At 41.1% G+C, this 12,677-nt stretch overlaps 1 protein-coding gene across 3 annotated transcripts in view; it reads right to left on the reverse strand.

The window, feature by feature from the left end:
• The window catches only part of LOC133537142 (protein unc-13 homolog C), a 400,509-nt gene that overhangs the window by 160,947 nt on the left and 226,885 nt on the right, over positions 1 to 12,677 (reverse strand). For all 3 annotated transcript variants that reach the window (XM_061878045.1, XM_061878036.1, XM_061878053.1), the window contains exon 15: positions 2,566 to 2,655. In XM_061878045.1, the coding sequence (XP_061734029.1) occupies positions 2,566 to 2,655 (90 nt within the window). The remainder of the gene's footprint in view (positions 1 to 2,565; positions 2,656 to 12,677) is intronic.

Here is a 12,677-nt window from a genome sequence, read left to right on the forward strand (position 1 = left end):
TTATTCACATACCTTAATCGTTTCAAAACAGCATCCTAGTGGCATCCTATGACAGTTCCACGCTGGAAATCACAGAGTTCCAGAGAGCGGCCCATTCTTTTACAAATGTTTGTAGAAACAGTGTCTATGCCGGCGGTAGCCGGGCCAAGTGATTAGGACACCTGATTCTCATCATTTGAATGGGTGGCCAAATACCTTTGGCAATATATTGTATATACCTTGTACCATGAGTTATTTACACAGTAAGATTCTGTAAATGTTTATTTACATACTTTAAGTGTTTCCAACCGTTGCCTATAACAGGGCAGTAAAACAGCTGATCAAACACAACAGAAGTCATCGTCATGGACCCACTAACTGCGGAAGCTAACTCTCTAATCAGCTAAACAGACTCAATCACTCGACGGTGACGTCTTGGTGAGTTTACTGAGGAATTTGTGAAACTGAAACCATACGAAAATAATGCCATTGTAAGTTCACAAGACTAACACAGACACTTGTAAACGTTTTAGCATGTTAGCTCATGCGAACGACGCTAGCGTCATTACATTACGATGGCAAATATGCATGAAAACACTCCTACATACATCACACGGAAGTTTGAATTATGTTGGTTATATTGTGAAACTTACAAACGTTGCTTGGGGTGATGACTGAAAAATCCTTTCGAGCAGGAACGCTATGGGCGGTTTTACTTTTGGTTCAAGGTAAGGCTGGGCAATTATATGATCGTGATCGTGGATCGCGATTAATTTGACTTAAATAACGGTGATCAGTTGTTAGCACATTTTATTTATTGACCAGGATCCTGTGTGTGTCTGTTAATGTGTTTGAAAGTGTGTGTTTGTGTACGTTTGCATCTCGTTCCACCGTCGCAAATGTCACTCTCCTCACAGACGTAATTAATGTTCAATCACATTGTGCCTCGTCCAGTTACACAGCTGGGAGTGCAGCCCAGAAGAACAAAATAACTAAATATGATCAACCCTACCACAGAGATTTGAAACTTCCATCAACATATAAAGCAGGGGTGTCAAACATACGGCCCGCGGGCTGGATCAGGCCCACGAACAGGTTTTATCCGGCTCGTGGGATGAGTTTGCTAAATACAAAAATGAGCCGAAATTTTTGAATGAAAGAAACAGCTGTTCTAAATGTGTCCACTAGATGTCACAATAGCAATTTTGTGTATTCTTGTAGATCAAGGGTCAGCGCATGCGGCTCTTTGATCACTCCGCTATATATTTGCCGACCCTCAAGATTTTTCTGGGGGATTTTCCAGATTTCAGTGCCTTTCCCAGAAAAATCCCTGGGCTAACATTCTCTGGTTTTCACCCGCTTAATTATTTTGAGGGCGTGTTGTGGTGACAATGCTTTTAACGTTCTCTAAAACATGTCGTCGCACCCGCCTTCACGCTATGCTATCTGTATGCCGGCCAGTCACATGTAGCATGCGACCCCTGGTAGCAAACATCATCAACTGCAAGGCATACTTTGTCAACAGCCACACAGGTTACATTGATGGTTGTGATATAAACAACTTTAACACTCTTACTAATATGCGCCACACTGTGAACCCACACCAAACAAGAATGACAAACACATTTCGGGAGAACATCCGCACTGTAACACAACATAAACACAACAGAACAAATACCCAGAATCCCATGCATCCCTAACTCTTCCAGGCTACATTATACACGCTACATTATACTCCCCTGCTACCACCAACCCCCCCCCCCCCCCCCCCCAACCCCACCCACCTCAACCGATGCATGGAGGGGGATGGGGGGTTGGTGGTCTTGATAGATTGAAAAGAAACACCAATGAGTGGACTGATGAACATTATCACATCATTTATTCAGAAACCAAGACCAAGCTACAGCCTGCTCAGGGGCCTTGTGGTTAATTAATTTCTGCCCCGAGATCGGTAGGTCTTGAGTTCAAACCCCAGCCGAGTCATACCAAAGACTATAAAAATGGGATCCTTTACCTCCCTGCTTGGCACTCAGTACCAAGGGTTGGAATTGGGGGTAAATCACCAAGTGATTCCTGAGTGCGGTCACTGCTGCTGCTCACTGCTCCCTTCACCTCCCAGAGGGTGGAACAAGGGGATGGGTCAATGCAGAGAGTAACTTCACCACACCCAGTGTGTGTGTGTGACTATCAGTAGTACTTTAACTTTAACTTTCTAGTCTCATTAGGAGTGTGGCTATTGAACAAAATTCCAAAAATGTCAAGACCAAAATTAAGGAAATGTCAGTACAAGTAAATAACAAGACCATGTTAAGACCAAGGGAAATGTGAGACCACGGCAAGACTAAAGTAAATCTTGTACACCAGGAAAAGGTAAGACTGAGTCAAGACCAAGACCAAGCTATATCAAGACCAAGTCAGTGTGACACCGAGTTTGTATCAATGGATACAAACTTTGTTCTTCAAAAGTGAACAAGTAGTGTTCAGTTGATCTTGGGACCAAATACACAGTCCCTTACGCCTTTGCTAAGGCCGAGGCGAAACCATGATGACACTATAGACCCCCAAGCCTGTACTAGAGATATTTACCTTCATCCTGAAGAAGGTAATGCTGGTCAAAAGATCCACAGTGGACTTCAGGTCTTGAAGACGCTCTTGGTTTCCGGCAGGGAAATTATCCTGGAAAGGACACAAAAAAACAACAACAACAATAAAAAAAACCTGAACATTTAGTCCACTACATTAAGATAGATTAGAGATGAATATCCAGCACTCATAATAGAATGAGGCACTGTCTGATCCAGGGGTGTCAAATGTATGGCCCAAGGGTCGGATCAGGCCCGCAAATAGGTTTTATCCTGCCTGTGGTTTGCTAAATATACGAATTAACCTGAAATTTGGGAATGAAAGAAACAGCTGTTCTAAATGTGTCCACTGGATGTCACAATAGCACTTTTTTGTATCTTTGTAGATGATGCTCAATATGTACAAAATAAACCACATTACGTTAGTACATCAGTCGAGGAAAATGAGCAAACTACATAAATAACATACTGTAATTTGATTTTGATAATTTCTTTATCTTAATAGATTGAACATTAACACCAATGAGTTGACTGATGAACATTATCACACAATGTATTCAGAAAATATAAATAACGACAAATAAAGATAAAATACTATTAACCGCAACATGTAAGTGTGCTGGTTCTATTTTTAAACAAAGAAAACAATATTAAGTTGTCTTTATTTTTAAGTGATCGTGCAGTGACTTTACTAGTCTGGCCCATTTGGGAGTAGATTTTTCTCCATGTGGCCCGTGATCTAAAATGAGTTTGATGCCCCTGGTCTAATCGTTTAGCAGACCAGGGAGGTCTCCTATGACGGAGGCTTCGATTGGAGCACCAAGAAGTCATCAGGCGGTGCAAAGGAGCGTGATGGGGAGCATTTAAAGACCTTATAGCATTCCAAGCACCCCTGCATTACAGTATTATCCTCCTCCCACACACACACTCTCTCAGCACTAATATAATCGTTCCTGTTTTCTTTGCTTTGTCAAACTTTTTCATCAATACAGAAATCCTGGCAGTGGCCTGTGGGCTTCACTACACAAACAAAATAGGATCGAAACTTATTGGAATACTATTGACATTTAATCCTGTTGATGGATGACTGAAAAATTTGTTTTATTTTGAAATAATACAGATTGATTTTTTTTTGGAAGAACGTGAAAAGCATGTTAGGATTTGGTTTTCTGTCGGAAATTGTGTGTATGCACGCTGTTTATGAAGCTAGAGAGGGGCAAAAAACACGATGAAGCTCAGACTATGTTGCCTAATTCCATCTTTACTCACATTCCGAAAAAAATTACCATACAGACGGAATGCGTCTCTCCATGTACAAAACCCAAAACCAGTGAAGAGTCACTGGTTTTGTGGACAACAATATAAAGGTAAGATGATTTAATAACTAAGACACAGTACTAAACGGACAGAAATAAACAAAAGAAAAGCGTGCCGAACGCACGGGAAGCTAATGCTAACACTTAGCACAGAGTCAGGAAACACAAGAACAGCGTGCCGACATACGGAAGGCTAAGGCTTACACTTAGCACACGGACTGGAATCAGAAACATAAACGTGACTGTTGCTTACCGCAAACAATGGACCCAGACAGACTGACGGGAGGAGGCACGCTTAAATAAAGAAAGTAATCACAACACATTTGCGCGTCAGGAGCAACCGGCAGGTGAAAACAATGAATAACCATGGAAACAAACAGAGGCGCACAAACCGGAACCGAAAGAGTCCCAAACAAACAGAAAACACAAAAAGACTCAAAAATCTAAATCAAAATTATGATCCGGGCAGCGGATCATAACATGAAGTTGGCACGTTGTGTAAATCGTGAATAAAAACAGAATACATATTGTTTTCATCCTATACTCATTTGAATACACTGTAAAGATAATATATTTAATGTTCGAGCTGATAAACTTTATGTTTTGCAAATATTAGCTCATTTGGAATTTGATACCTGCCACATGTTTCAAAAAAGCTGGCACAAGTGGCAAAAAAGGCGGAGAAAGTTGAGGAATGCTCATCACACACTTATTTGGAACATCCCACAGGTGAATAAGCTAATTGGGAACAGGTGGGTGCATGATTTAGCATTTGTTGAACAACTTAAGCTGTACATCAAGCAAGAATGGGAAAAAATTCCACCTGAAAAGTTTCAAAAATTGGTATCTTCAGTTACTAAACATTTACTGGGTGTTGTTAAAAGGAAAGGCCACGTAGCACATTGGTAAAAATGCCCCTCTGCCCACTTTTTTGCAATTTGTTGCTGCCATTTAATTCTAAGTTAATGATTATTTGGCAAAACAAAATTATGTTTCTCAGTACGTACATTAAATATCTTGTCTTTGCAGTCTATTCAATTAAATATACGTTGAAAAGGATTTGCAAATCATCGTTGTCTGTTTCTGTTTACTATTTACACAACGTGCCAACTTCACTGGTTTTGGGTTTTGTAGATCAAACATGATATTACGTGCTTTGCTGTGTGTTTATGGACGTGAATGTGGCTCAGATCTTCGTATACAGGTTTAAGTCCTGGAACATTTATGGCAATTCTAAGGATTTTGTGCAACAAGAGTATACATTTTCTTAACCAAAATATTTTGCATAAGACATTTAGAAGGAAAAGGGGCAAGTATTTTGACTCTGTCAGTTTGTAGGGCACGTAGTGCGACTGTTTTGAGGAGTCCATGGGTGAGGAGTCGGAACTTAGGAGTGTTGGGACATTGATGCACGTTCCGAATCATTTTCTTTTGGCCACTGATTGTTCGTCCGCCACTGCTCCGAACGCATGTCTATTTCGGCGAAATTTTTGTCAACTTTCGATAATGTATAAATCAGGCAAATAGGATCCGGTAGTCCAGACTGCAGTTGCATTGGATACATATCGGACTTATGGACACATACACTTAGGGGGCTTGAGTTGGATTTGAAAAAATGGGAACTTTGCCTCAGTAAAATGACATAAAACATTTACAAAGTTTTAATTTACAGTATAACGTTTTTCGATCTATGAACTGCAAACCAAATAAAACTATGCTTTGTCGTACGACCTCGTCTCAGTGTGAAAACGTTATATACACACATTCTGAACCTGCAGTGCTGCCATTTTGTGCCAGGCAGCACATCCATAGTGGGCAGGCTGACGGAGCTGCAAGATTCATTCAGTCAGGAGAGCAGTGCTGACCTTGTATTTTTTTTTTTATCAAGCCTTCTTACAGCATTTTTCAAGTTTTGCTAGCTCAATGTGAGTCCAAAGAAAGCAATGGACAGGCGATGTGGTGTGGTTTGTAACATTCAGGATGTATCCACATCGTTAACACTACCTATCTTCCCCTCTTATATTATATATATATATATATATATATATATATATATATATATATATATGGGTTGTCTGAATAAATACATTTTCTAATTAATCACGTTTATGTGTAACGGTTCTTAATCGATTAAAAAGAAATCAATGTGCTTCAAAGCACATTTTATGGAAAAATATAGTTAATCACAGAACTGGCACCTAATATTACAAAAAGGTATTGATTTTGAATCAAACATTGTTTTTGTATGAATGTATGCATGTATGCATAGATATACTGTATATCCATAAATGTATGTATACAGTATGTGTATATATATATATATATATATATATATATATATATATATATATATATATATATATATATATATATATATATATATGGGGTGTCAAATAATATATATTTCCAATGAATCACGATATTATGTGTAACGGTTCTTAATCGATAAAAAAAAAAAAAATCAATGTGCTTCAAAATACATTTTATGAAAGAATATAGTTAATCACAGAACTGGCACCTAATGTTATAAAAAAATAAGTATGGATTTTGAATCAAATTGTATTTGTATGTATGCATAGACATACATCCATATATGTATGTATACAGTATATGTATATACATATATATACAGTATGTGTATATGTGTACATCCATCCATCCATTTTCTACCGCTTATTCCCTTTCGGGGTCGCGGGGGGCGCTGGCGCCTATCTCAGCTACAATCGGGCGGAAGGCAGGGTACACCCTGGACAAGTCGCCACCTCATTGCAGGGCCAACACAATATATGTTTATATATATGTGTATATATATACCTATGTATGTGTATGTATGTATATATATGTATATATATATATATATATATATATATATATATATATATATATATATTAGGGCTGGGCAACCATTAAAAATTTCAATCGAAGTTAATCGCACTTTTTCTCTGATTAATCGCGATTAACTGCATTGTATACGCAAAGCCCAATAATGAATTCAAAAGTAGTGTGTAGTGCACCTTTTATTGGAATATTCTCCCACATGAACAAAAGTGCCAAAACATTTGTTGTGCAAACACAATTTAAATCAGTCCTTGTTAAACAGTAGCAGTTAAATAAATGATAAATGGGTTGTACTTGTATAGCGCTTTTCTACCTTCAAGGTACTCAAAGCGCTTTGACACTACTTCCACATTTACCCATTCACACACACATTCACACACTGATGGAGGGAGCTGCCATGCACGGCGCCAACCAGCACCCATCAGGAGCAAGGGTGAACTGTCAACGGACATGACGAGGTTGGTACTAGGTGGGATTTGAACCAGTGACCCTCGGGTTGCGCACGGCCACTTTCCCACTGCGCCACGCCGTTAAATAGCATATTTTATGAAAATCAACTCAAAAAATGTAAATACAAACATTTAAGCTTATTTCCAGTGCCAGGGTATTTAAGTTATCCTGTTTGTTATGGAAAATAAATATAATCTACATACAAATCTCTGAGCCACAATCATAACATCTGAACAGGCAATTTCTAAGGTAACAGCAGAAACATTTTTTTTTTATCAGGGATGTTATGTTTAAAAAACCTATATTATAGGTAGTGGGCTGTTTTAGGGAACTTTTGATCAAATTATCCGTAGTAGCAATATTAATAATGTTGTGTTTATTCTGCGTAGGGCACTTAAAATAATTATGACCATATCTAGGAATTGATATGATGGGAATTTTCCGATTGTTTGCTTGGTACTTTGATAAACTGAACGCATCATATACATGGTACTATATTGTGATGTTATGAGCCTGGGAAAAAAAGAACTATCCTAACCAGCATGCAACAGGAGTGACAAGCATGCACGGTAGCCCGGTATAGGTTGTGTCGCCATGACGGCATCTTGTATGTTGTGATATGCATGCTCTGAAAGCAAATGTTAAGAACTCAGCTAACACTCCTCGTCTGCATTATTCATAAAAAGACAACACATATACTCCGCTGCTTCACAGGCCGCTGGATGTAGCCGGCAAAGTATTCCCATGCTAGCTAGCCGGTCTAGCAAGCACGCGTCATTCAGTCCAAAACGGCCCGATCTATCCACATTCAGAATTGTGGTCCCGGAGTGACCACGATGTAAGCCAGCCATGAAATTTGCAGAATTGTCCGGTATTTTTGCCAAATGTTCCATCTTTACCAACAGCCCCTCCACGCCGAAGCCCGTCCGGGCGCCGCCATCTTTATAAGAAAAGGCGTTAACAAAATAAAAGCATGTAAACAACATAAGCAAATACGCGATAAAATAATTGTCGGCGTTAATAGATTGATGAGTTAACTCGTAATTAACGCATTAATTTGCCCACCCCTAATATATATATATATATATATGTATATATATATATATATATATATATATATATATATATATATATATATATATATATATATATATATATATATATCTTCTTTTTTAGTATCTTTGCTCATGCAAATTAAAACAAGAATAATATATTGTATATTAAAATTTAATGATTAATATTTATATACTGCAACCCTGTGATTTCGAATGAAGCGCGATTCCTATGCGTTAACGGTTCTTAATCGATTCAAGATCACACTACTTTTAAAATGTATTGCCCTTCAATTTCAGGCCTTTAGAATGTTGCTCTGCTATTAAACCTGCAGCAGCGCTTTTATTCACGGCTTCACAGCAGGAAGCATAAGTGCTATCCATCACAAAGTGTCCTCTCCCTGCTGACACTAATATCCCCCTGACAATAACTGCACATCCAGGCAGCCTTCAGACGACAATACGAGTCATCAGTCCTTTGAAGGTGCAGACTTGCGAATCAACAGTGCAGCCTTGAATGTTGGCATCCGGTGTGTACGTATTTCTTGTCATCACCATGCAGGAACAACAGAAGATGCCTTTCTACTCACTGATCCTACGACAGCCTCAAAACAATGGACCACTCATGTTGTATGGATGCCCTTTGACTTTATCATGGACTTATTGCTTCTGTTTAGAACTTCAAGCTGATTCTGATTCTGAATATGTGTGGTCTTATAAACAGTGTCATATTCAACGTTGCTGTTCATGATAGTATACAATACTCAACTGTGTAAAAAAAAATGTGGGTGTCATCTGATTTCCGTGCTCCAAAATAAGCAGAACAAAAAAGTGCAATTCTGGTCTTCCTGGAGAGTTTCCTGCCTGGAGGAATCGCTGCAGGTATTTCATAAAACATTCATGGTGTACGGTCGTTTTTTTCCCCTGACTTGAAGTAGACGTGAGCTACAGAATTAGAACAATTTCTGATATATGTCAGGATGGGAAGTTTGTATGCTGCTTCTGTATTATGTCCAACAAATATAATATGTCGGGACCCAGGGTGGACCACTCATCAGTTGCTGACCTTTTTCCTCTCACGATGACCTCCTGCTGGTGGACTGGACTCTCACAATCATGTTAGTGCCACTATGGACCGGACTCTCACAATATAATGCTTGATCCACTCGACGTCCTTTGCACCCTCCAAGGATTTCTCATCGTCATCCCATTGGTTTGAGGTTTTTTCTTGCCCTGATGTGGGTTCTGAGCCGAGGATGTCGTTGTGGCTTGTGCAGCCCTTTGAGACACTCGTGATTTAGGGCTATATAAGTAAACTTCGATTGATTGATTGAAAGCAAAGTGTATTATACTGTCCCTGCTGTCTAAATAATGCACCACCAAGAAAAACAAAATATAGTGTTGCTACATCAATATCTTTTGATAAAATGCTTCTCTGACAATATACAAACTCCTACAAAGTTAGTAATGCACAGGATAGCAGTACACAATCACGGAGGCAACCACTAATATATTTGGGTTGTTGGCTGCATTGGGGCCCGAAGTAGAATTGTATGTTGAAGCCCCAATTTTATCAGTTCACAGTAGTTATGGTGTTCTTGGGATGCAACTCAGTATTCTTCTTCCTCCAAACACGACGAGTTGAGTTTATACCAAAAAGTTCTATTTTGGTTTCATCTGACCACATGAAATTGTCCCAATCCTCTGCTGTATCATCCATGTATCCATTTTGGTATAAACTCAACTCGTCGTGTTTGGAGGAAGAAGAATACTGAGTTGCATCCCAAGAACGCCAAACCTACTGTGAAGCATGGGGGTGGAAACATCATGCTTTGGGGCTATTTTTCTGCTAAGGAGACAGGACGATTGATCGGTGTTAAGGAAAGAATGAATGGGGCCATGTATCGGGAGATTTTGAGCCAAAACCTCCTTCCATCAGTAGGAGCTTTGAATGGTTGACCAAACACTTATTTTCCACCATAATTTTCAAATAAATTATTTAAAATTCCTACAATGTGAATTCCTGGATTTTTTTTTCACATTCTGTCTCTCACAGTTGAAGTGTACCTATGTTGAAAATTACAGACCTCTGTCATCATTTTAAGTGGGAGAACTTGCACAATCGGTGGCTGACTAAATACTTTTTTGCCCCACTCTAACACTGAAACGCCCTCTGGAAGAGGTGCTTTCAGACAGGGCTTGCTAGCTAGTGGCTAAAGTCCCGCCCCAGTCGGCAGCTACTTCTAAATCACTAATCCTTGCCTCAATGGTGACAAAGTAAGTTTCTTACAAGTATCATCCCTGCAGGAAGAGGAATAGTTAAACATGCTTTACTACACACCATAACTCACTGGTGTCAAAGATTAGCTTGAAGATTTCTATGAGAAAGAAAAATCGAGGACCCAGATTTCCCTCGCTCGGACGCGGATCACCTGGGCCCCGCTCTGGAGCCAGGCCCGGAGTTAGGGCACGATGGCGAGCGCCGTGTGGCCGAGCCTGGTGGCATCGCAAATAGCGAAAACCAAGCACTTTAAAGATTTTTTTAGGGATATTCGGAGACCGGTAAAATTTTGAAAAAAACTTCAAAAAATACAACATGCCACTGGGAACTGATTTTTATTGTTTTTAACCCTTTTGAAATTGTGATAATGTTCCCCTTTAAGGCTCTGGATGCTGTGGGGCTGTCTTGGTTGGCAAGACTTTGCAGCATTGTGTGGACATCGGGGGCAGTACCTCTGGATTGGCAGACCGGGGTGGTGTTTCCTCTCTTTAATAAGGGGAACCGGAGGGTGTATTCCAACTATCGTGGGATCACACTCCTCAGCCTTCCCAGTGAGGTTTATTCAGGTGTACTGGAGAGGAGGCTTTGCCGGATAATCGAACCTCGGATTCAGGAGGAACAGTGTGGTTTTCGTCCTGGTCGTGGAACTGTGGACCAGATGTATACTCTCGGCAGGGTCCTTGAGGATGCGGGGAGTTTGCCAAACCAGTCTACATGTGCTTTGTGGACTTGGAGAAGGCATTCCACCGTGTCCCCCGAGAAGTCCTGTGGGGAGCGCTCAGAGAGTATGGGGTGTAGGACTGTCTGATTGTGGCGGTTGGCTCCCTGTATGATCAGTGTCAGAGTTTGGTCCGCATTGCCGGCAGTAAATTGGACATAGTTTCAGTGAGGGTTGGACTCGGCCAACGCTGTCCTTTGTCACCGATTCTGTTTATAACTTTTATGGACAGCATTTCTCGGCGCAGTCAAGGCGTTAAGGGGTTCCGGTTTGGTGACCGCAGGATTAGGTCTCTGCTTTTTGCAAATGATGTGGTCCTGATAGCTTTATATGGCCGTAAATCTTCAGCTCTCACTGGATCGGTTCGCAGCCGAGTGTGAAGCGACCGGCTGCGAATCCATGGTTCTCGCCCGGAAAAGGGTGGAGTGCCATCTCCGGGTTGGGGAGTAGACCCTGCCCCAAGTGGAGGAGTTAAAGTACCTAGGAGTCTTGTTCACGAGTGAGGGAAGAGTGTCGATCCGCCTGTCGACAGGCGGATCGGTGCGGTGTCTTCAGTAATGCAGACGCTGTATCAATCCGTTCTGGTGAAGAAGGAGCTGAGCTGGAAAGCAAAGCTCTCAATTTACTGGTCAATCTACATTCCCATCCTCACCTATGGTCATGAGCTTTGGGTTATGACCGAAAGGACAAGATCACGGGTACAAGCGGCCGAAATGAGCTTCCTCCGCCAGGTGGCGGGGCTCTCCCTTAGGGTGAGAAGCTCTGCCATTCGGGAGGAGCTCAAAGTAAAGCCGCTGTTCCTCCACATTGAGAGGAGCCAGATGAGGTAGTTTGGGCATCTGGTCAGGATGCCACCCGAACACCTCCAACCGGTAAGAGGCCACGGGGAAGACCCAGGACACGTTGGGAAGACTATGTCTCCCGGCTGGCATGGGAACGCCTCAGGAGCCCCCGGGAAGAGCTGGGCGAAGTGGCTGGGGAGAGGGAAGTCTGGGCTTCCCTGCTTAGGCTGCTGCCCCAGTGACCCAACCTCGGATAAGCAGAAGAAGATGAATGGATGGATGGAGTTTTGTAATAATTTTGGCATCGGTACCAAAATAATGGTATCGGGACAACACTACTCTAGTGTTTTAAGGAATTTGCTGCAAATATTTTATATCTGGAATAGAGCATACCAGACGAGGTATAGTTCTAAACATGCTTCACTACACACCGTAGCTCACCAGCGTCAAAACGTAAACAAACGCCATTGGTGGATCTACACCTGACATCCACTGTAATTACCGTATTTCCTTGAATTGCCGCTGGGTATGTAATATGCGCCTGCCTTGAACGACTGCCAGGTCAAACTTGCTTCCCTAAATTATTAGTGCATGCTTACTATTACCGCAGGGTCAATTTCATGACGTTATGTATGACACTTTCCCCGTCGCCGTTCTCGAAATGGCGGAGGCAGCAAGG

Source organism: Nerophis ophidion, linkage group LG02 (genome assembly GCF_033978795.1).
Source record: "Nerophis ophidion isolate RoL-2023_Sa linkage group LG02, RoL_Noph_v1.0, whole genome shotgun sequence".
In the NCBI taxonomy this organism is placed as follows: Eukaryota; Metazoa; Chordata; class Actinopteri; order Syngnathiformes; family Syngnathidae; genus Nerophis; species Nerophis ophidion.